Source organism: Dama dama, chromosome 5 (genome assembly GCF_033118175.1).
Source record: "Dama dama isolate Ldn47 chromosome 5, ASM3311817v1, whole genome shotgun sequence".
NCBI lineage: Eukaryota > Metazoa > Chordata > Mammalia > Artiodactyla > Cervidae > Dama > Dama dama.
This window is the reverse complement of record NC_083685.1, coordinates 92,691,842-92,716,356: the sequence shown is the minus strand read 5'-3', so window position 1 is coordinate 92,716,356 and position 24,515 is coordinate 92,691,842. Positions and strand designations below refer to the sequence as shown.

The 24,515-nt window shown below is 39.8% G+C and overlaps 1 protein-coding gene and 2 non-coding genes across 4 annotated transcripts in view; 1 reads left to right on the top strand and 2 right to left on the bottom strand.

Moving 5' to 3' along the window:
* The window catches only part of CRK (CRK proto-oncogene, adaptor protein), a 30,215-nt gene extending 7,638 nt beyond the window's left edge, over positions 1–22,577 (top strand). Inside the window, exons 2-3 of one of the 2 annotated variants that reach the window (XM_061143043.1) lie at positions 11–546; positions 9,724–22,577. In XM_061143043.1, coding sequence (XP_060999026.1) covers positions 11–546; positions 9,724–9,861 — 674 coding nt within the window. In that variant the 3' untranslated portion in view covers positions 9,862–22,577. The remainder of the gene's footprint in view (positions 1–10; positions 547–9,723) is intronic. The other variant, XM_061143044.1, reaches the window with a different exon arrangement.
* Positions 2,078–2,150, bottom strand: TRNAE-UUC (transfer RNA glutamic acid (anticodon UUC)). The gene has a single exon. It is a non-coding gene; the product is annotated as a tRNA-Glu (tRNA).
* Positions 6,994–7,100, bottom strand: LOC133058064 (U6 spliceosomal RNA). The gene has a single exon (XR_009693188.1). It is a non-coding gene; the product is annotated as a U6 spliceosomal RNA (small nuclear RNA).
* Positions 22,578–24,515: the final 1,938 nt, after the last annotated feature.

Sequence of the window (24,515 nt, the reverse complement as noted above, 5' to 3'; positions counted from 1 at the left end):
TTTTTTCCAGGGGTGAGTCCCTCCAGACTCCGAATAGGAGATCAAGAATTTGATTCATTGCCTGCTTTACTGGAATTCTACAAAATACACTATTTGGACACTACAACGTTGATAGAACCAGTTTCCAGATCCAGGCAGGGTAGTGGAGTGATTCTCAGGCAGGAAGAGGCAGAGTATGTACGAGCCCTCTTTGACTTTAATGGGAATGATGAAGAAGATCTTCCCTTTAAGAAAGGAGACATCCTGAGAATCCGGGATAAGCCTGAAGAGCAGTGGTGGAATGCGGAGGACAGCGAAGGCAAGAGAGGGATGATTCCAGTCCCTTACGTGGAGAAGTATAGACCTGCCTCCGCCTCAGTATCGGCTCTGATTGGAGGTAACCAGGAGGGTTCCCACCCACAGCCACTGGGTGGGCCGGAGCCTGGGCCCTATGCCCAACCCAGCGTCAACACTCCGCTCCCTAACCTCCAGAATGGGCCCATTTATGCCAGGGTAATCCAGAAGCGAGTCCCTAATGCCTACGACAAGACAGCCTTGGCTTTGGAGGTACATAATGTGCAAAATGTAGAAAGAAGAGATCTGCTACAGGGTCTCCCTTTCAGACCTCTTAGAGCTTTGTAGGAATGCTGAATACAAGCAGCAGCATTGTAACATTGTTATAGATGTTGAATGGTACTTTTACCATTAAGTACTGATTTTGGCACTTAATGTTAGGTTTTCTCTTTTTTGTAGAAAACCTATTTTGGAATGAGTAAGCTTAAAACTGTATAACTGAATGTTCTGATTGATTTACTAAACCATACTTTGACTTCTTTAATAACACCACCTGAATTCACAGGAATTAACCTAAAATATTTTTTTTCATCTACATTCTAATCTGTTTCTTTCTGTTTATCATTATCTAAAATAAGTGGGCTCCACAAATTTGAGTATAAGTGGTCTCTATCAAAATACTTGAATGAATTTTCTTACAGAAATGTGTTTTTACTTTAGGGGGCTTGGGTTTCTTACCATTGATTAATTGTATAGGTATAATGAGATAGATACCCAAAAGTATTGATTCCAGAAGCAGCAGGTTTACTTGGTCTTTGTTGTTTGATGCATTTTATACTCAAGAAACCAGTTCCTCCTGAGGAATAAATTTTTACCTTTTACTGGTGAATAGTTATTCTTGGTAGCCCATCTCCTCTGGCCAACCATTGCATTGCATTCTTGTCTTTAGCACTCACAGCTTTGTCTCTTACCTCTTCTCTTCCTCTCTCCCTCCCTCCCTTTCTGAGTTATGCAGAGGTAGTGGTTCAGCATAAAAGCTAGTGTAGAAGTGGCATGCTTTCCTGTCTTTCAGAGCCTTTCAGATATGACAGCTTTAATTAAGCAAGTAGCTAAATTTCATGAGCATAGGCTGAAGTTAACTCAGGTGGAGGTGCAGGTTAGCAGAGAAGGGGCTAAAGTATTAATATATTTTTCTAAGTGGAAATCTCTAAAATCCTTTGGATCAGGCTTATACACTGAGGAGTGGGAGTTGCCTAAGTATTAGGCTGTACAGTGAGCTGAAATTTATATGAAAGTCTGGTATTACTGGGTTTAAAGTTTTTCATTTGCATTCTGAAGAGTGATGTGAAGGAGGGTTAGGTCTACAGGTTTGACTGGAAAAAATGTGTGCTTTTAAAATGTGTATATTTTGAGATCATGTTGTGACCAAAAAGTATTGTGCCCTGGTTTTGATGAGAAAGGGATTATATGTTGTCTAGGTCACACTGCTTTTTCTCACTTAGAATTTGGAGGATAAGGAAAACAAGTTTCTAGCCTCATGTTTTCACTTAAGTTCGTCGATGGCAGCAGCCAAGATGGCGCTGGGCGCATGGCAGCTGTGACTCGACATCTATTGCAGACCCTGTGAGTTAGCGCTGGGCGGGAGCACGGGAATAGCATCCGTTTACTGTGGAAATAGCTAGCTAACACCCAGGAGAGAGTAGTCACCATATTAATTTTGCTTCCATTTGCAATTCCTTTCTCAAAGAGAATTGGTTTGTTTCGTTTTATTTTTGGTCTCACTGAGCAGTTCTCAGGATCTTAGTTCCCTAACCAGGGATTGAACCTGGGCCCACGGCAGTGAAAATGCCGAGTCCTAACCACTGGACCATCAGGGAATTCCCAGAATTGTTTGCCCCAACAGTGCTTGCCTTAATTAGAGTCTTTAGAGCTCCAGAATGGTTGAGCTGCTCTCCTACTGTGAAACCCAAACCTTGTGAAGTAAAGACTAAAGTGGAAGAGTGGTTGTGAGGCCAGTAAGTTTCCTTCTTTGGCTGGGTATTAGTTTTGAGCCACATGTGTTAACTGATGAAGATAACCTCTTTCACGTTAGAACAAATACCCCAAATAATAGCTTTAAAAACAGCTTATGAAAAAAAAAACACCTTATGTACTTAAGAAAACATCATGTTAGTTTAGCATCACAGAAATCTAAAGCTAGAAAAGACCTTATTCATTTATTGAAAAAAAGTAGAGATGGACTGAATGGGTTGATTAAACTAGTTGGAGATATGAGGAATCCAGATCTACAGTGGTGCCTTTTCGGCCATACCCAGATTCCATCTGTGGTACTTTTTGTTTTGTAATAGTGATGCTCCCCTCCCTGTCAGTTTTGTGTGGTTTAACTGACAGCATGTCCTCATTTGTACTGTCTCTGCAAGAAGGCAGTTTTCCTTTCCCATCTCTTCTTCTTCATAGGAGCTGATGCCTAGTCCCTGTTGAGATGAAGCCAGGAGATAAGATTAGGAAGCTCTGACTTTCTGACCTTAGCATTCTGATGAGAAAAAAATTCATTGCTGTAGTTGGCCCATTATAAATTTAGACCTGTAGACAAGCTAGGCACATTTTAGTGGAGTTTTACAGTTAACTTGAAATTGATGTTAAAATCATTGCATTTAGAAGTGGGCAGAACCCCAGGTATAATAGGGTTCAGACTCCTGGTATTTCCCAGAAGGTAGCTGAGGATGCAACGCTCTGAGTTACCTCTCTTACTTCAATCAAAACAACTTTGTTTTTAACTATGTTATATTTCAGTGTGTCTCTAAGGTTTTTTTTTTTGTTTTTTTTTGAAGGAAGGGTTTCTTTACTTAATATGTTCAGGATCCACCTGTCTTCCCCTTACAGATAGATGTTTCCTGCATGATACATTTGCTGTGACCAGAGTCCTCCATAGAATATAAGACAATGACTACTTCCTCTTTTCCCACCCATCAGATTTCTCTAGTAGGAATGAAGGTTGTTGGAAAGAAGGGATTAATTCTAGCAAACAACCAAAGTAGGGGTATTCCTCTGCTCACTGTAACTCTGGGAGAATGTAACTGAACCAGGAAGACATCATCTGTTCCATCCTGGAGCTTCTAATAAAGACAGATTTTAAACAAATGTAGATAGGCTGAGTATTTTGAAGGAGAAACACTGAAACACTGGAAGTAACACTAGAACAGTGCAGAGGCACCTTTTAATTTTTTGGTCTTAGATTTAATCTGAGATTTCGATTTGATTGGTTTTGGTTTCATGAGTCTTGGCTTCTTGGGAGCCGGAATAGTGATGAATCTTATCTTGTAAATTGCAGGTGTTAAAGTTTGTTTCATGCTTCTGTAGACTGTCCAGAACAATCACATTATCTTGGAATGTACTATTCATGTAACTTCCATTTTCTGATTCAGCCTGGCCTCTTGCCTTTGATAGATAAGACTTCTGAGTAACCAAGGAGCCTTTCAGGTGGACTTAGGTATGAACCTGTTCTTCTGGTCACAGATAGGGAAGATGTAAAGTTCCACGGGTCCCTGATTATATGCAGCAGTGACTATATTAACTCTACATCTCCCCATGTAGAGCTCTGAAACCTTAAGTTATTTAGGCCTTTTGACCAATATATGGAAAAGTGGAGTGAAGATCTTAATTTCCCCTTTGTTCCAGAGAGAAAAAATGATATTTAGGAGGTGTAAGAACTGCATGACAAGCCTTGGCTGTATATATAATAAGTTCATACCCATTTGAAAAAATAATAAACATAATTGAAAGAAAATAATATTTTCATTTTAATAAAAAAGTTTTAGGTACTTAACCCCCCATTAAATAGCAAAGTTTGTCAAACCTTGGGATCATATGGAACATTGCCACCTTCACTTCTTGTTCTACACTTATATTTTCATAAGGTACTTGATTTTTATCATAGCAACTGTCAAAGCCCAGCTTTGCAAAGACATGACATCTTTGAGAGGGATGTAGTGTAATCTGATGTCAAAATTGTTAACTGCCTTGAGTTAGTAGTTCACATGGCATAATAGACGTCAGGTATTGCAATTTCCCTCAAAGATACAAAATACTTGGTGGGACCCCTCAGAATTTGCCGCAGTGCCTCTGACTCTTCAGTTTGGGAACCTCAGATGTTGACTGTACTAGTTCTTAAAAAATTCCTTATGTTTGAGCTACCTGTTCTATGTACCTCTCATCAAAAGGATGGGCAAGTTAGTTTCAGTTATTATCAGTTGTTGAGCTACAGAAAAATCTATTTGGACTTGGACTACAATCAGGGTAACAACTATCTTCCGTGTGGTGCTTTTGCTTTACATCTGGAAGCATACCTATGAGTTAAATCTCAAAGGCCTGCAATGATCCACCAATGTGAGCCATGTGCGTTTCAGTCTGTCTCTGAGGCAAGTGAATCATGAAGACTGAACTGGCCTCACTTGTCTTCACTGATTTTAAAGATTTTAGATGGGCCCTAAATATTTCCTATTCCTTAGATCAGGGATCTGCAGACTTTTTCTGTAAAGGACTTCCCAGGCCATGCAGCCTCTGTCACTTTGCCACTGTAGCTAGAAAGCAGCCGTAGACAAAACAGCAAATGAGCTTGCCGTGTTACAGTAAAACTGTTTACAAAAACAGGCAACAAGCTGGATGTGGCTCACGGGCCACATAGTTTGCTGACCCCTGTCTTAGATTGCTGTAGTTTTCATACCTTTTTCCCTCCTTCAGTCAAATCTTGAAATGTGTTTTTGGTGTGTTTGAAAGTATTTGAAAACAAGCTACTTGTAGTCTGTCTCTGTATTTGGTTTCCCTGGCTTTATTACATAAAGTTAGTTATATGTGTTTCCTGCCCTGAGCTCACAGGAATAATGCAGCAAATCTGGATCAAAGGAACATTGGCAACTATTGATGCCTTTCCTGTTAGATAGCAGGGATAGAAACTAGAAAAGCAGTCACCTGGGGTTGCGCCAGCAGGGGTGGTCATACAATTTCTGGTGTCTCCTATTTAGGGAACACCAAAAATTAATGCCATTTGGACTTCATTTTTTTTTCTAATTATCCCTGGAACTCACTGGTGAAGGTGAGTGTTCATTAAGTTCCCTGGGAGTGAGGAAGATAAAGTAACTACATTAGATCCTCTTTACAGATGACACCATGGTTTACTTGCAGACTTACTCCTGAGGGTGTGGTATAGGGTTGAGAGACTAGGAACTAACTCAACACTGAAATGGTACCTTGGTGGTAAAAGAATCATCAGTCTCTCCTTCACAAGGTGTTAGTGAAGTCTGCCTCATGAAAAGAAAGGTTAACTGCCTTGTGCTTCAGGTCCTTTAGAAGTTCTTTGGTTTTCATTAGTGTGCAGGTGAGGACTTTTTCTTTCATCTGTAACATGAATTTTGAAATCAGTAATGTGAGAGCTACAGTTACTACTGCAAGTACATTCCTTTGTGTATTAAAATTGTAGCATTTCTAAAAAAAAAATAAAATTATAGCATTTCTAGGGCAGGTACTCAGTTTTGCTTTCTTTGTCTTTGAATTAGTACACCAAGCTCCAAACCTATGTGCATCCCCCTTACCCTCCCTGGTCTTGCCTTAGGGAATTCTCCTTTAGAGTGTTGTTGCCTAACAGGGAGAGGTGCACAAATTATGGTGTCATTTCTGACTTGGAGAAAGAACTGCACCTAGTGGAGTGTCGTATTCCTAGCTGCCCCATCCCCTTCTGCGCTCTGTCTCAGGCTTCATAGCCATGCTGTCTTCCAAGCAGTTGGAGCTCGAGGGCCTTATGTTTTCTCAAAGATAAGTCATGTTTTTGCCTTTGGGACTTGTCTGTTCTTGACCCCAGGACTCGCTATGTGCTTTGACTATTTCAGGAGAAAGAACCCATAGGGTATTATGCATAGGAATTTAATTTTACTAAGGTCTACCTCGAAGTATTTGTACTTCAAGGCCACTTTGGGCAGGTTAATTAGCCTATTAAATGCTTTCGGCTTTCCTCTTTTACCCATTTAAAAATCAGAATCATTTCAGAGTCATGACACAACCTTTCTTTCACCCCATGATGTTTGGACTTTTCTGCCAAGAACCTAATCAACCGTAAAAAAAACGATTCTGGATTCCAGAAGTTGGTTGCTTTTCCTGAATCTTTCTCTGTAGGGTAGAACCAAGTGAGTGTATATTAGAGGATGACTCTGATACTGTCCAAAGATCGGCCTTGCGCTTCATTCTTCTCCCTCCCAGCATCTTGCTGTACGGGAGCCCTGACTCATTCTCACTGAGAACTCTGCAGGAAGGCAGAGCAGAAGGCTTTGCTCTCTTGGGGAGACGCTAGTGTGGTTTTGTGGTACTGATGACTTGGAGGGGGTGGATGGTCCACATTTTAACTACCCGTCACTAAGAGCTCTTTGGGGCATGATTTGAGACAGCACTTTGAATGCTTAAGAATAACAACAATCTTATTCTTAGAATGATAGTCTTAAATTCAAAGAAAGGTGTTTAAACCTGGGTTTTGGTGTCAAGTAGAATGGTGGACTTAAGTTTGTATCCTGAAGACCCATCTTTTACGAAACACCTACAAAAGCTCTGGGAGATAGTGAAGGACAGGGAAGCCTGGTATGCTGCTGTCAATGGGGTTGCAAAGAATCAGACACAACTGAGCAACAAAGAAAAGCTGGAGAAACATAACATTCTTTTCACCTTTTTTTTTTTTTTTTTTTTATGGAACACTTCACGAATTTGCGTGTCATCCTTGCGCAGGGGCCATGCTAATCTTCTCTGTATCGTTCCAATTTTAGTATATGTGCTGCCGAAGCGAGCACTCACCTTTTTATTTAGATATGAAATCATTTGGTAGAATGTACCAATCCTAAGTATCTAAGTATGTAGATCAGTGAATTTACATGTGTATATACCTATGTGACAACCACCCAGATGAAAGTATAGAATGTTTTCAGCATTCCAGAATGTTCCCTCATGTCCCTTGGTTGTGTTTTTAGTATCAGTAAAATGATGGATTCAGATAGCTGGGATGGCATCAGACCAGCTTCTTAAAAGAAACTGGCCACTTACTCCCTATCTGGAGGAGAATCTAACATGTGTGGCAAGGTTGTTTATTTATTTTTTTTCCTAGATGTGGAATCTTAGTTCCCCAACCAGGGATCAAACCCATGCCCCTGCAGCGGAAGCAGAGTGTTAACCACTGGACCACCACCAGGGAAGTCCCATGAGTGGCAATTTAACTTTTTGACACAAGCATACATACTCCTTTAAGTGTTTGTTTTTTTCTTTCTTAAGGTCAGGAACTTATTCTGAGTCCAGCTATCTGAATAGCACTTGAGTATAACATGAGTATATAATAAAAATGAGAGGGAAGAGTGTTGCAGTTAATAAAGTTTACTGTAACATAGCAAGGGGCTAGCAGTGCAGGGGCATTAATTCCAGTAACGTGTTGTGTGTGTGTGTGAGAGAGCGGATGATGGAGAGTCAAAGGTAGCTGACAGGTCAGAAAGGAGGAAAATTCATTAAGGAATAGTCACATGTTATGGAGTTTATATAGAGCCTAACTTCTTGTAATACTGTAAGAATTTTTAAAAGATGAGAACAAGCGAGGTAGTCTTGCAAACGAGAATTGGGGATATAAGAAGAACTCTTCCAGACTGTTTTTACCACCAAGGAAATTCTCATTTGATGTTCAGATATTCCTCTACAAAGACTGAAAATTTTTGCTTGTCATAGTTGACCTGCTCAGATATCAGGAATTGAATTGGAAGATTGCTGGGAATAAACAGAACCCTGAGTGCTTGAGCCTATAGGACCTGGATCTGTTTGCAAAGACAGATGTGCAGTGTCATTTTTCTCTCTCCTCACCTTTCCCCATCAGCCTTCATCTTCATTATCAACCCGTCAAGCTGCTGCCTTTTCTCACCCTTGTATCTTATCCCTTGTCTCTCTAATATTCCATGGTTTTGCTCTTCCTTTTCTCAGCATCTTAGGATTCCTGCAACCACTTTAGGCCTCTAATCTCTTCATATAATTATTTAGGAAACTGCAGGTAGGTCAGTAGGTAACCTATTTGCTCTGTGAGTGAGATCAGGCTCGTTTAAGAGAAGGCCCTGTCCTAAACTTGAGTTGACTTTGGCCGATAGTCAGCCTACAGACCTTCTTAGGGAAGGAACCCACAGGGCTAGGGGAGCATAATTTGAAAGTTGTTAATATGGTGGAAAGAACATAAATGGGCTTGGGAGCTGAATACTTCTGGGTTCAAATCTCAGCCCTGTCACTGGCTTTGGGACTTCAGGTGTAACATCTAGTTGTTCTGAATGTCATATGTAAAATGAAAACAATTCCTATTTTATAGGATTATATGATTATTAGAAAATGATTTTATATAAAGCACTATAGTACTTTACGGAAGCTAAATATCATTATTAATGAAACCAAATGAACAGTAATGTCTAGAAACCACTTACATGTGCAGAACTCAGATGTTAATAATTCAAGGATAGTCATAAAGTTCTTTAGTGACATTTTGGGAACTTAACCTCACCATTGTTAAATACTTTGCTACAGGGTGAATCCATTCATCAAACACCTTGTCTTTTTTTTTTTTTCCCCACCTTGTCTATTTTAAGTTTCATAGTAAGACACAGGTATATCCTAGATTGTCAAAAATATTTGATGTTGCAACAGGAAAACTTTTTGTAACAGCAGAAACACGATGTCCTCCTCCTGTTAAGGAACAGGTACCAGGTGGCATGGAGGAAGCAGCAAAGTCCGCCAGTACCTGCTAAGGGCGGGTGGTTCGGGGGACTGGCAGGCAGTGGCCTGCCAGGTAAAACTAGCTGAAGAAGGTTGAGGCTTTCAGGGAGCCGATGGAATTTGGAGTCTTGGCCTGTACCGAGTGGGGAAAGCCTTGCCTTGGTAGGAAGGTAATGGGAACACTTCTGTTTTCTGGGGCCAAATGAAGTATGCTTCCTCCAATTGCCTTTTGCTCTACAGGCAACACCAGGCCAGGATGTGTGTATAAGCGTGGGCTGGGGGATTGCACTGCTATATGCCAGAGAGGACCAGGCGGGAAGCTGAGTGTTGTGGCTACAAAGACAGGGCATGAAAAAAAAAAAAAAGACAGGGCATGTAGATCATCCTAGGTAGGATTGCTGCTCCAGAGACACTTGAACTTTCCAAAAGGGGTCATTTTCTAGCATCCCTCCTATTTTCTGTACTCTGTTTTTCTCTGCACTGCTAAAATCACTCTTTCTCTTGCCTGCATTAACCATAAGTAATCGGTCTGGTGGCTGGGGCTTGGGAGGCAGCAAATAGCCATTTCTGTAATATCAGCCCTAGAGCAATCACATGGGCAGGGTCTGGCTAACCAGAGAATGGAGTTTTTCAGCTTGCATTCATAACTGGAAATAAAGTGCTGTCCTTATTCTCCTCCTGCAGGTCGGTGAGCTGGTAAAGGTTACGAAGATTAATGTGAGTGGTCAGTGGGAAGGGGAGTGTAATGGCAAACGAGGTCACTTCCCATTCACACATGTCCGTCTGCTGGATCAACAGAATCCCGATGAGGACTTCAGCTGAGTATAGCTCAACAAACAGTTTTGCTGACAGATGGGAACAATCCTTTTTTTTTTTCCAATTGCCATCTATACAGTTTTCTTACAGATGTCAAAGCAGTCTGGTTTATATAAGCATTCTGTTGCCTGTGATCTTTCTTAGACTGAACTACTCCATCCCTGATCTTATTTACCATATTCAGGGTACGAAACTGGAGGGCTTGTGTGTTAACTTTTGAATTGATGATTTTAGGTGGTAGCACCATTGCCTGAGTGTATCTGAAAGGATTGGCATCTTGCCTCCCTTTTCTCAGGCAACACAAATCAACCTGTGGAAAACTGATGGACGGGAGAGAAGTGTTGCACACCACTTACCCTGATTTATTCAATGGTTTGATTTTCATTCTGAAACCATGCTGTCAAATGGCAATAGACTGTTCCCTTCCACCCCATGAAGTAATCATGCACGTGTGAATAGTACCCAGTGGGATTGCTTTTTCATTTATGGAACATGACCATTGTATGACTCATTCTGACAGTTCAAATCCTGAGAATTCTGAGAACACTACTAGAGGCATTTGTCTTCCTTCCCAGTCAATGCTTCATACTTTTTCTTGGGATTCTTTCAAGCCTTGTAATTCCTTTTCCCCAAACCTGCAGATAGGTTAATTCTCAAGTTAAGTGTTTATTTTCATTCCAGATGATAAGCAGGATGTGCAGAGCACTTTATTCAGTGCATAGCTTTAAGCCAGTATTGGATTCACTGCGTGGACAGCCAAACTCCCAGCTCTCTGCCATCCCTCAAGGGGTCATAGTAGGTTCACTCTGCTACCACAGTTCAGTGGACTCCTGGCCAATGGGATCCAGCAGGGCCATTCTCCTGAGTGCTGTTGTTCTATCAGGGGACATTTTGGAATTCTTAGCTTCTACTTGGAGTGGAAGGACCAATCACTTAGAATATTCCACAGACGGTTGGGGGGGCCAAATTCTGCCCTTTGCTTTATGTACAACTTGTATAAAATCAAGTTAAAATTACATGAGTTTGGGGATAGGGTTTTAGTGCTTTGAAAAATGTTTGAACCAATCATGAATTACTTATGTATTATTTGTTTCATATGGCCAGAATAGTGCTTGAAATATACTATGTTATAAACTGCCTTCACTTGGGGCTCTTTTTCTTTGTGTTCAAGTTTAGTTTACAAACCCTTTTAAGTGTGGAATGGTTTATATAGGGTCAGGTGCTCCAAAGAATTGACTTCTGAGACCAAAAATGATAGAGGCTATTTAGACTACCATATGAAACTTCTTCAAATTTAGTTCCCAGCCTAGAGGCACTTACTGGTCTGTGGTGTGATATGACCAATAGAAACACCGTGTTCTTTGCTTTGGGCCTCATTTTAGAAAAGTAATGTATTTTTTCAGTTGTTTTGCCTAGGTTAAGATTAATTTGCATTCATTGAACGTATGCCAAATCATGATATCCCAGTGACTAGCACCATGCCTGGCACAGCCAGCATACAGATTTGTGAGAGTGAATGCGAGGTGTGCAGAAGCTCATTATATGGCACAGGGAAGCCAGCTGGCACAGGATTACATACATTACCACAAGCAAACTAATGAGTTGACGCTAATTTAATATATTTTTACCTCACACTAAGATAGTGCTTGATAAAGACATTAATACTCAACTTTTAAAATGTTAGCACAGTGCTATGCACATAGTGGGTGCTCAGTAATGTTGAATGGACAGGTTTGCAATACTAGACTTAATTCCATCTGATGACTCTTAAATTTTCAGTTAGAGCATAGATACTGTAAAGCCCAATACATGTTAAATCTTGTTTTCCTGAAAGTATGACATCTAAAATATTTGTAGAAAAGCTTTGTCACAATTGATTTGAATGTTTTTTTTTTTTTTTTTTGCCTCTGACCTTGATATTGGCTTGTAATGTCTCTTCATCATATGTAATTTTGGTGGAACATGCAGCTCTACCCAAATCATAAGACTTTCTCAGTGATCGGTTGTCCAAAGCCATTACATGAGTTGTTGGGTTGGATTTGGCTGGGTTTGGCAGTTGTTGGACCTTAAGAACTCAAGGGACTTCTTATAAGTATCTTCCAAAAGCAAATGCAAGAATCCTATTCAAGTGCAAATGTACATTGTCACTGAGCAAAATAAACCGAAATTGGCTGCTATATTTTATATAATAATTTCTGCAAAAACCCATTTTTTTGGATACTAATATTTGACATGGTTAATTCTTATTAATTGTTGGAATTGTTTATTGTTAATAATGCAAATAGGTAATTTTAATTATCCATAAGTAACATTTCACTATTAAAGGTTTGAAATGGATGATAAGCAAACCAATTTGAAATAAAATATGAAACATGTGCCATTGTATTATAACACTATACACTTTCTTGACAGTTAAATTTTAAAAAATGTTTTTTTTGTAGCATGTATTGTATATGTTTATAGTATATGTAGTAAATAAAAATATGGCCAAATGTTTGGCTTGGTGATCTTTTGAAGAAAGTAATCTTTGAATATTTTTCACAAAAGAGCTAAATCTTTTATGCTTAGGGAGTCAGAATTGTGTGTAGTATTCAACAGCCTACGAACAGTCAGATAAATAATTATACACACTGTGGGTACTCATAAAAATGGGATCAATCATTGTTGTTACTTCGAAGGGTCTCCAGAAGTCCAGAAATAATGATTTGAGGGGGCTATAAGAAGAATGATTATATAATGATTGGAAAGCTGGAATGATGTGAGCAGATAATACCAAATCACACGTGGGTTTAAAGAAAATATGATTGTGGTAGGGGTTTTCATAAAGCAAGTGAGAAATGTGGCTGTTAGACAATAGGTTTTTAGATTGTTAGGGGAGATATTCAGTATAATTTCTCCTTTTTTCTGTAAGTGACACTGCTTCAGTGTAGATAATTTAGGAAATTTTAGAAGTTAAACATTTTGTTCTTCCCATCCTTTCTCGAAGCACATGTATATTTAGATGCATATGCACAATATGTGGGTATATATATACCTAAAAAGTTGACTTTATATGCCATAGTCTTAGGTTTCTGTGGATAGTGAAGTTTTAAGATGATAAGGACAGGCGTAGCCAGTCATTCATAGAGTTTCCTGCCTTGGGCCCAAATGAACAATCTTAACTACTGCTATATACATGGCAGAGTATCAACCCAGAGGTAAATAAAGGCAGCCACTGCAAGGGAGCCATGTTTGCTGTACACACACTTAACAGCAAGCTGATTTAAATATGTTTCCACTTTTTTATCAATTAGAAATAAAATCTTGTCATAGGTGGAGTTGAATTTCTTTACATAGCCTGGAGTGCTCATAACAGTCTTGTATTTTGTGACCCTGATCTTCAGATTAAAGTCTATTCCTCTTACAGATGTGAAGAGAGAAGTGGCCCTGTCCACAGATGAAAATATGAAAATAGTCTTCCAAAGTTTTGCAGGAGGAAGCTAAGAATTTGGAACTCGGCTGCTACATATGTGAAGAAAAAGAAATGGGGAGATAAGGTAGGGGGGCCAAGAAGAGCTACTGTTAAGAATCGAGGTTCAAAAAGAGCAAGACTTAAGGATTCTTTTGGGATACAGGTTGAAAACGAGCTTAACTTGCCTCCACTCAATTCTGGCTCAAATGCTGCTTTGTCAAGAGATGTCTTCCATGATCTCTTTAAGTCCCTTCTCAGCACTCCTCTCAGATTGTTACTCTTTCTCTGATTTTATTCCACCTCCTCCCTTAGACTATAAATCAGTTCCATCAGGACAGGAGCCATGTCTAATTTGTTCACCTCCAGAGCCCAGCACAGAGCCTGACTCACAGCAGAAAATATATATTTGTTGATCGAACAATCGTTTCCCTGGCAGTATTTGAGTCTGGGGAGTAGGGACCCGACTGGTTACCTCTCAGCTGCTCTCTCCAGCACCCCTGGTCTTGGGTATGGTCCAAGGCTGTAGGTTCATTTTTAATTTTGGTTAAAGTAAAACCCGATTCTATAGGTCATTCTGTTTCTGAAATGTGAAATGCTTGACAAAGCCCAGTCTTGAGAGCTCTGGTGCTTTCATGTTTTGTTTTGTTTTTTCCCCCCCATAGAAGGAGAGGCGAATGGATCACTTAGAGGGAAGCTATATTCATATAATGAAGATCATTCACTGGTTGTATTGTAATTTCTAGTTTTGGTGATATTTTAAAAAAGAATGAATTAACAAAAATGTCAGAATTATCTTGTTCTAAAATACCAGTAATAGAAGTAGCTTAATAGCCTAAACAACATTCAGAGTAGTTATACCTTATCCTGTTGTCATTTAGGTCTTTGAATAACAGACCTCAGAGGTGGCAACTCAAGAAAGTGCCTAAGGGAGGCAGGGCCCTCTTGAATTCTCTCTGTGCATTGTGGTAAACGGCATTGGGCCCCTCTCTAATGTCAGAGTAGGTAGAAAGACAAAAGTGTCCCAAGTCTGAGGCCCAAATCCATTTGTGAGCCTTGTGATACAACAAGAAAAATGGAGAAAGCCAGGTACCATCCCCCAAAAAGAATGCAAGCAGAGGAAACAGTTATGTAAATTCTTTGGCCACATCTTTTCTCTTACTAGAATCAAGTTCTTCTACTTTCACGTTTTCTTTTCAATAAGAAGTTGCCCCAATTTCTTATTTCCCTTGTTAAATAAACATGCGTGCAGGGTTAGGTTTATGCCTGAACCATCTAATTGTTTCTTGTTCCTTAGCAAGCTCTGCCCTTTGATCAGTGGCAGACCTTTTTGTTTTCACAGCAACCAACATTTACATAAGGAAGAACCAGGGGATAACGTGAGTTGTTTTGGATGGTTTGTGGTAAATTTCATCGAAATGCAAAGATAAAACACACAACTTGGTGGGCTAGCAGTGAGAATTTGGACCAACTGGGTTGACTTTCTTCTTTCTAGTGAGATCTGTTTGATAGGTACCACTTTTAGCTATCAAAATACCTGATGTCTAGGGAAAAAGAAATGCATGTAATGATCTTTAACTGTCCCTGATCAGCATTTTCAGTAGCAGTTAGGATATGGTTTATGTGTGGGTACCTGTTCTTCTCAAGCAGAGATTATTGATCCAGAATCCTGATCACTAGGGAGTCCAAAGATAGACTGATACAAGGGGTGTGGCAGATTGCTCACTCAAAGCCATAGTCTTTTCTTCCTGTGCACACTGTTTCCCAGGCTCCCTTGCATTACACATGACCATGTGATTGAGTCCAGCCAATGACTATGCACAGAAGCGCCTGCACCACTTTGAGGCCTGGCCTCTAGGTTCCTCCTCTAGGAGCTGCTCCATGCTCTTCCTTTCTATCAGGCAGGAAGGGAGATGACACCCAGGGTAGAGCCTTCATCCACATGAGCTCAAAGTGACTACGCTGAGAGGGGCACCTTGGCTTGATGACCAGCTTGAAAAAGTGAAAGTGTTAGTCACTTACTTGTGTCCGACTCTTTGTGACCCCATGAACTGCAACCTGTCAGGCTCCGTGAAATTCTCCAGGCAAGAATACTGGAGTGGGTTGCTCTTTCCTTCTCCAGGGGACCTTCCCGACCCAGGAATTGGACCTGGGTCTCCCATGTTGCAGGTGGGTTTTTTATCATCTGAGTCACCTGGGGAGCCTGGTGACAACGCTTAGCTAGCAGAAAATAAACTTTTGTTCAACCATATGTTTTAAGGTTAAATTAGTTAGCCTACTCCAACTAATACAAGGGAGGTGAATTGAATAGGTGAGATGTTGACCATCTGGCAGAGTATTAGGGCCACGTGATGCCAAAGCTTTGTAGAAATAAGAAGATGCTTCAGATAGCCGACTAGAAATTTTTTAGTAGAAGTATGACCTATGTAATACCTGAAATTGAAATTTAACTGGGCATCCTGTGTTTTTATTTGCTAAACCTGGCAACTCTACCCCTGATCTCCCCTTTAGAGAAACATTACTGCAGGGCTACTGCTCTTTCTTCCAGGGAAATTGAATTCTGAAGCAAAAACAATTCATACCAGGACAGCTGGAGCCAACCAACTCCTTCCAGAGCTCCCCTTCTTGTCATCTTTCTGTCCCAAGTGTAAGGCTTCTTGGTGACCTCTCATTTTATTACTATAATCCTCAAGCTGTACTGAGTCTTCTCTGACCACGCATCCCCCATTTTTGGACTCTCATCTTTGAAGATCTACCAACGTTTTAGGCTCCCTACTGCCTTTACTGTCCCAATCAAATTTCTTCTCGTTTATTTTTGGTTATCTGGTTTTCGGTGTTTCATTTTGCCAAGATCTGCTGTCATCTGGGATTACCATTTTCATCACTTCGGCTTCTCACTTTTTTGACGACCTCAAATCCGTTATCTTGCACTGTGACATCCCTGGAATCTTAAAACATCTTACTCTCTGATCACTGCCTTCTAGCCTTTCTGTTCTCTCACTGTCTTCCCAAAGCCCTGGTTCTTCCATTTCAAGGCACTTTCTAGTCCCTAAACTCTTCAACTATTAGCCACCTGCTTTTATTTTTCAATGGTGAACAAATAGAATGTTGTCAGGTCTTAGATATATCCAACTGCCTAGTGGACACCTTTTGGATATCTTGAAGGAACCTCAAACTCTTCAATATATTCCAAACTGAATTCATTGTCCCTTCCCCCATCAGCCACTCATCCATATCCCCTGTCTCAATGGCACCATTTGGCTAAGCCAAAAACCCAGAGACCATCTTTTATTCTTCCTCTGGAGAGTTCATCCCATCTGTAGTCATTTACTAAGTCCTAACTCCCGAGCATCTAAAATCAGTCCGCTTACCTCCTTCCCCACTGCTGCTGCCTTAGTTCAGACTGCCAATGTTTCTCATCTGGATGACCTTGGAAGTCGCCAGAATGCCTTTAATTTTGGCCCCTCCAAGCCCTTTGTTATGTTTGTTGCAGCCTTAGTGCGCTTTCTGTAATTTATCCTAGATTATATTCTCCCTCAGCAGATATCTCAGTTCCCTCTGCAGAGGACACAGAGCTCTGTATGCTCTAGTCCCTGCTCTTGTCTCCAGCCTCCCCCCCCTCACTTTCCCGTCTCTACTCTGGGCTCTAGCCGTGCTGCGTTTGTGTCCTTTATTTACCTGACCAATCCACTTGCTCAGCCCTCCAGGCTTTTGTACAGTCTTTATCTGTCTCACCTTCAGTTACACTAATTACACTCTAATTTGGCTTATCTGTTCCATGTCTTGGCAGTATACGCCTACAGTTGTCACACTGAACTGAAATTGTCTGTGCATGTATTTGTCACAAGACCAAGATATCTCATTGTATTTCCAACACCCAGCCTTGCTTGACACACAGCAAGATATCCAGAGTGTGTATTTTGAACAAAAGAATGAGCCACAGGATGGGTGGGCTAGATATCATTAAAAGTCAAGTGGGAGCGGCAGGTAGTAATAATCCTAGGGATTTAAGGTCACAGTGTCAGCTTTTACTGCACGATAAACCACATCGGTAGGTAGTGACTTAAAACAATCATTTATCTTACAATTCTGCAGCTTAGCAGTTTGCGTTTGGTTCTGCTGGACAGTTCTGGTCTGGGCTAATCTCACTGACATATCTGAGGTCAGCTTCTAATTGGCTGGGGGCTGGCTGGTCTTGAATGGCCCTCAGCCAGCAGAGTTTAATCTCTGCTTCCTGTGATCTTGTATCCTCCAGCAGGGTAGCCTGGACTGGTTCTCATGGCTATTGACAGGGTTCCAAGAGAACAGATGGAATCACACAAGGCCTCTTAAGGCTTACCCTTAGAACCGACACAATGTCTATAGCACTGTCTTCTCTTGATCAGAGCAAGTCCCAAGGCTAGCTCAGATTCAAGGAGTGAAAAAATAGACTCTTCCTCTTGATGGGAGAAACTAAAGTTCATACTGCAAAGGGGCGTGGATATAGGAAAAGTGACCAAATCCGGCCATTTTTGGAATATGCACAGCTACCCCAAAGAAGCTATTTGACTAAAATATGTGAAGAAGCACACATTACTAGGAAGCGTCATCACCGGGTGAGTCAATACCCAAATGTCCATAGTTTTTCTTCATTTTATTTCGTAATTTGAGCACTGCATGTGTAATGATCATTTTTAGTACTGCTAAAGTAGGTGTTTGGAACTGGGCCATGGGGACTATTTGGGAAGAAAGACACTTGGAAAAATGTCACTGAGAATGAAGAGTGACAGGAAGCTTCATATGGAAAGGGACTGTGTCCACTTTATTAACTTTTATCTGTAGCACCTCACCTGATTAGGACATGGAAGGCACTCAGCAGATATATGTTGAATGAATAAGAGTAAACCTCTGTTTACTGTTGTAAAGGAGAGCTGAATGTCTTATCTTAACCAGCAGTGCTGCTGCGTGTAGATGTGCAGGTGATTCCCTTCCCAAGGTCATGCCAGGCAAGGAGTGAAGTTGAAATCCAACCTGTACTGTGGTAGCTAAGAAACAGTCCCAGTCCCTGACTTGGTTTTGTCTGCCTGCCGGGGGCACCATTTTAAATTCAAAGGCACATTTTGCTTGCTAAGCAGTGAGCCCCTAGGGCTGCATCTATGTGGAAAGGGCACTTATTTTATGTCTCGCAAAAGTTCCCTCTGGGCTAACAGGGCCCTGGATACTCAACCTAAGGTAGCAGAGAAATGGTTACTGGGGAACGTGAGATGGCATAAAATGCACAAAGCAAGAAAATGAAGAAAGCACAGACATTGTTAAAACTGTTCTTACAAGTGGATCAAAATGAATGAGGGATTGAGAGAACCAGGAGCAAGGAAAAAACAAAGACTTAGGTTCACATGCCTGAATTGAGTTCAGAAACCAACAGAGTTAACAGACCAGAACACTGAAGCACACAAAATATGATTTGTTTCTATAAAAGGCAAATCTATAGAGACAGAAAATAGATTAATGATTGCCTGGGGCTGAGAGTAGAAATGGAGACAGACTCAAAATGGGTTCAAAGTTTCATTTTAATGTGATGGAAATATTCTAAAATTAGATTGTGGCAGTGGTTGTACAACTGTAAATAGATAAAAGTTTTTGAATAGTATCCTTGAAGTGGGTGGATTCTATGGTATGTAAATTATATCTCAGTAAAGTCATTTTAAAAACATTGTCTCTTCAGTGTGAGCATCACTAAAAGCAAACAGGACATTGTCTCTGATGTGATACAACAGGAAGCTCACAACAAGCACCACCACTGAGGTATTCAAACCCCCCAAAATTGAACCTGACTCTCATCCAGCTATTAGTTTACAGGAAATAGGAAGAATAGAGGAACAAGTTAAACACCACCACAAAGAGCTGAAGAAACAAATCCAGCATGTGGGACACTCTATAAAACAAATGGTCCAGGGACTTCCCTGGTGGTCAAGTGGATACAGAGTCAGCTCCCGGTCTTGTTTTTGCTGACTGTACAGAGCTGTTCCATCTTCAGCTGCAAAGATTATAATCAATCTGATTTCAGTATTGACCATCTGGTGATGTCCATGTGTAGAGTCTTCTCTTGTATTGTTGGAAGAGGGTGCTTGCTATGATGAGTGTGTTCTCTTCGCAAAACTCCGTTAGCCTTTGCCCTCCTTCATTCTGTACTCCCAAGGCCAAATTTGCCTGTTACTCCACGTCAAGTCAAGTCAAGTAAGTCCACTTGACTTCCTACTTTTGTATTCCAGTCCCCTATAATGAAAAGGACATCGTTCTTTGGTGTTATTTCTAGAAGGTCTCGTAGATTTTCATAGAACCATTCAACTTCAGCTTCTTCAGCGTTACTGGTCAGGGCATAGACTTGGATTACTCTGATAATGAATGGTTTGCTTGGAAACGAACAGGGATCATTCTGTCATTTTTGAGACTGCACCCAAGTATTGCATTTTGGACTCTCTTGTTGACTATTACGGCTACTCCATTTCTTCTAAGGGATTCTTGCCCACGGTAGTAGATATAATGGTCATCTGAGCTAAATTCACCCATTCCAGTTCATTTTAGTTCACTGATTCCTAAAATGTCAATGTTCACTTTTTTTTTTTTCTTCAATGTTCACTTTTGCCATCTCCTGTTTGTCCAATTCTAATTTTTTTTTCCATTTATTTTTATTGGTTGGAGGCTAATTACTTTACAATATTGTAGTGGTTTTTGCCATACATTGACATGAATCAGCCATGGATTTACATGAATCAGTGTCCACTTCTAATTTACCTTGATTCATGTACCTAACATTCCAGGTTCCTATGCAATATTGCTCTTTATAGCATCGAACTTTACTTCCATTACCCGTCACATCCACACCTGGGTATTGTTTTTGCTTTTGCTCTGTCTCTTCATTTTTTCTGGAGTTATTTCTCCACTGATCTTCAGTAGCATATTGGGCACCTACCGACCAGGGGAGGTCATCTTTCAGTGTCCTATCTTTTTACCTTTTCATACTGTTCATGGGGTTCTCAAGGCAAGAATACTGAAGTGGTTTGCCATTCCCTTCTCTAGCAGACCATGTTTTGTCATGTTTACATCCTAATCCCTGGAACTTGTTACCCTGTATGACAAAAGGGATTCTGCAGTTGTGATTAAATTAAAGTCCTTGACCTGGGAAATTACCCTGGATTATCTTGGTGGGCCCAGTGGAATCATAAGAGGGACTCGAGAGGAATCAGAAAAAGGAGATTTAACAATGGAATCAGAGGTTGCAATGAAGCACTCCAAAGATGAAGGAAGCGGCAGTCAGTCAAGGAATGCAGGTTAACTATAGAAGTTGGAAATGGCAAAAGCCATTTTTGAGCCTCTAAAAGGAACACAGTCCTGCTGTTGATTTTAGGACTTCTTATCCATCAGAACCATAAAAGAGTAAATCTGTGTTGTAAACGACAAAGCTTGTGATAATTTGCCATAGTCACAGATATATTTGTGAATATAGCCTTTTGGTTCAATTGAATTATTTTTAGCACAAATTCCCAGGAGTAGGACTACTGGATGATGGCTGTTATCACCATAATTATATTGCTTTCTAAAAGACATTTACCAACTGTCAACACTGCTAACAGAATAACCTAGAAAGTGTGGCTCACCATTGAATTTTAAAGATAATTTAGTATGCTGCTAAGTATATCTCCAATAGCATTGTGAATGTACTGAATACTACTGAACTGTATACTTAAAAATGGTTAAGATGTTAACTTTGTTACCTGTATTTTACCACAATTGAATTTTTCACTTAAAATAATTTAAAAATGTTAAAAAGTATATCTCAATCACTTTCTTTATTACTAGTAAAAATGAATCTTTCCATTTTATTTTTACCCCTTGAATTTTCTCGTATATGAATTATCAGGTTATATCCTGTGCATATTTTATTTATTGGATTTACTCTTTATTCGAATAGTCAATTTTTACTTTCAGTGCTGAAAAAGCATTCTTCCTCAGATCTGACAGACATTTGACTGTGTTTTATACTAGCATTTTGATAAGCTGGTCTTTAAACTTACTTTATTAAATTAAAAAAATAATGGCATAAAGTGTAGACCTAACTTCTAACATACACTTAACCTCAAGCCACTTTTACAATAATCCTTTCTTATTCCTGTGTTATGGATTCTTGAGAGGTTTGGAAGTGATGGGTTTTACAAGTGATCAGGAGAACAGCAGGACCTTGATCTGAATCAGCCACAGAAGTAGAAGGATGCAGATGCAATGGATGGCTCATGTTCCCACGCCTCTCTGGGCCCTGGACTGGAGGACTGAGGAGAGACGGCAGTAGTGAGGGAAGATGCCAGGGGCACCACGATACTTTCCTATTTTGGCATGTGCTCCTATTCAATAAGATCATGGGTATTTTCCTGAGGACCAAATGGACAAAGCAGTAAGTTGCTGGGCTGAAGAAACTTGCTTGTAACCCCTGGAGAACCTGCCAAAGAACTCTTGCAGGTGTCCCCATGAAATCCAGGCACTGGCTGCCTATCATATATATAACCAAGGAGAAGTTATTCCAGCATTGCAACCAAGGTTCCATGTTAGGAAATCTATTAAAACAATTAGCTATATGTACTAATTAATGAAGAAACCATAGTCCATGAAAATGGAGCCTGATGGGACTTGCCTGGCAGTCTTGTGGTTAAGAGTGTGCTTCCATTGGAGGGGGTATGGGTTCAATATATACGTATATAAATGGAGCCTGAAAAAGCATCCAGGGAAAATCAACCCTGATTTTAAGTAAACTCTTGCCAGATTAGAAGTAGAAGGATCTGGACTTCCCTCGTGGTCCAGTGGTTAAAAATCTGCCTGCCAAAGGAAAAAGAATCCACCTGCAAATACAGGGGACACGGGTTCAGCCCCCGGTTCGAGAAGATTCCATATGCTGTAAGCCAACTAAGCCCATGCACCACAACTACCAAGCCTGAGGGCCACAGCTTCTGAGGCCCGTGTGCCCTGGAGCCTGTCCTCTGCAGCAAGAGAAGCCACTGCAATGAGGAGCCCATGCATTGCAACTAGAGTGTAGTCCTGGCTTACTGCAGATGTGGAAAGCCTGCAGACAGCAACAAAGACCCAAGGCAGCTACAACAAATCAAAGAAGTAGAAAGATCTCTTTAACTTGATTTTCAAAAACCTATTTATCAGATCACCCTTAATGGTGAAATACTAGAGATATTCCCATTAAAATCAGGAATTCAACAATAATGCCCATTAAATGATGATATCATTTATGATACCAATAGCCTCCTAAATACTTGGAAATAAGTTTAGAAATTTGTAAGATCTCTATAAATCTCTATTAATCTATATAAATAAATTAAAATCATTTAAAAGAGGGAATTCCTTGGAGGTCCAGTGGTTAGGACTCTGAGCTTCCACTGCAGGGTTTGATCCCTGGTCAGAGAACTAAGATCCTATAAGACAGAGCATGATGAAGAAAAAAAAAAAAAAGATCATAGAGACTTGAAAAAAAGTGGGAGAAACATATTCTTGAGTGGGAAAACTCATTGTTGAAAAGATTTCTAATTCTCCCGCAATTAATCTATAAACAGGGCAACCTCAATCAAAATCAAAGTGAGTCCTGGGAGAACTTTTTAATTCTTCAGTTCATCTAGTACAAAATGGGTGAAATTTTCTAGAGAAAACTTATCGTACCAGATATGAAAACATGCTCTTAAGCTGTTGCAATGAGTAATAGCATTGAAATAAGAGATCAACAGCTCTAAATACATTCTAGAATCAGATATAAGAAAATTTGGCATATAGTAAAGACGGTGTTTTCAAATCAATTTTAATATTTATTTAAATATTTTTGGCTCTGCTGGGTCTTCATTGCTCTGCAGGCTTTTCTCTAGTTGTGGAGAGTGGGGGCTACTCTCTAGTTGTAGTAGGCTTCTCATTGTGGTGGTTTCTCTTGTGGCAAAGCATGGGCTCTGTGGTGCTCAGGCTTCAGTAGTTGCAGCATGTGGGACCTTCCCAGACCAGGGATTGCACCAGTGACCCCTGCATTGCAAGGCGGATTCTTAACCACTGGACCACCAGGGAAGCCCCTCAATTTTAGAAATAACAAAACATAATAGCATTAGGCTTATTGATTTTTTTAAGGTCTACCTTTCCAATACACACAATTTTAAATATATTAAAGATATAAATGTTAAAAGCAAAATTAGAACAGGAAGAAAGAACAGGTGCATATTTTAATTCTGTTGAATGTCTAGAAGACTATTAAAGCATGATACAAAACTGAGAAGCCCAAAAGGAAAAAGACTGAAGGATGTGACAACAAAATATTTGAAATTTGAAACTTCTTCAGTTTAAAAGTCGGCATAAAGGACAAAGCGCAATGAGAAAATATTTGCATCATATATAAGAACCAAAGGGGGTAGCATCTATAAAATAAAGAATTCCTGTACACAATAAGAAAAAGACAACTCAGTAGAAAAATGAACAAGGTTAGTAATAGACAATTTATAGAAAAACACAAATAAATATCCTCCACCTCATTAAAACCCCAAAAACGCAAGTTAATGAGACATAATTCTCATCTTACCTACCAAATTATCAAAAATTTAAAGTATGATAAATCCTGTGTTGGAGAGGATGTGAGAACCTGGCAGTCTCAAATACTATTGGGTTATGTGTAGATTCATTTAACATTTTTGAAAAGCAATTTCACAACAACTGTAAAAATTATAAAAAGTGTGCATACACAGGAGACTTCTGGGCCTTAAGCAATATTCTGCTTCTGGAATGCGATGCAGTTTATGTGAGTTACTTTAATTTGATGAAATATCATTCAGTTGTGCACTTAAAATTTGTACACTTAAAAAAAAATTTGTACCCTTATATATGTGTAAAGATAGAAGGGATCTGTGTATTATTTGTAGAAACAAAATATTTTAAAGAGCTTTAATGTTGATGAATATAGGATTGGTTAAATGATGTAACACTGATTTAAGAGAATATCATAAAGCTATTAAAAAGAATAAGGTATCTTTATAGATACTATTGGAAAGATGGTTGTAATATATTAAGGGGAAAAAGCAGTCTGCTTAACAATACTTTAGCAGTAAATTACTTTTATTTCTTTTAGTTCACCTATTTTAGCCTGTAAAAGTAATACATAATTCAAGAAGTTTTGAAAATAAGCTAAAAATAAATCATCTGTAATCCC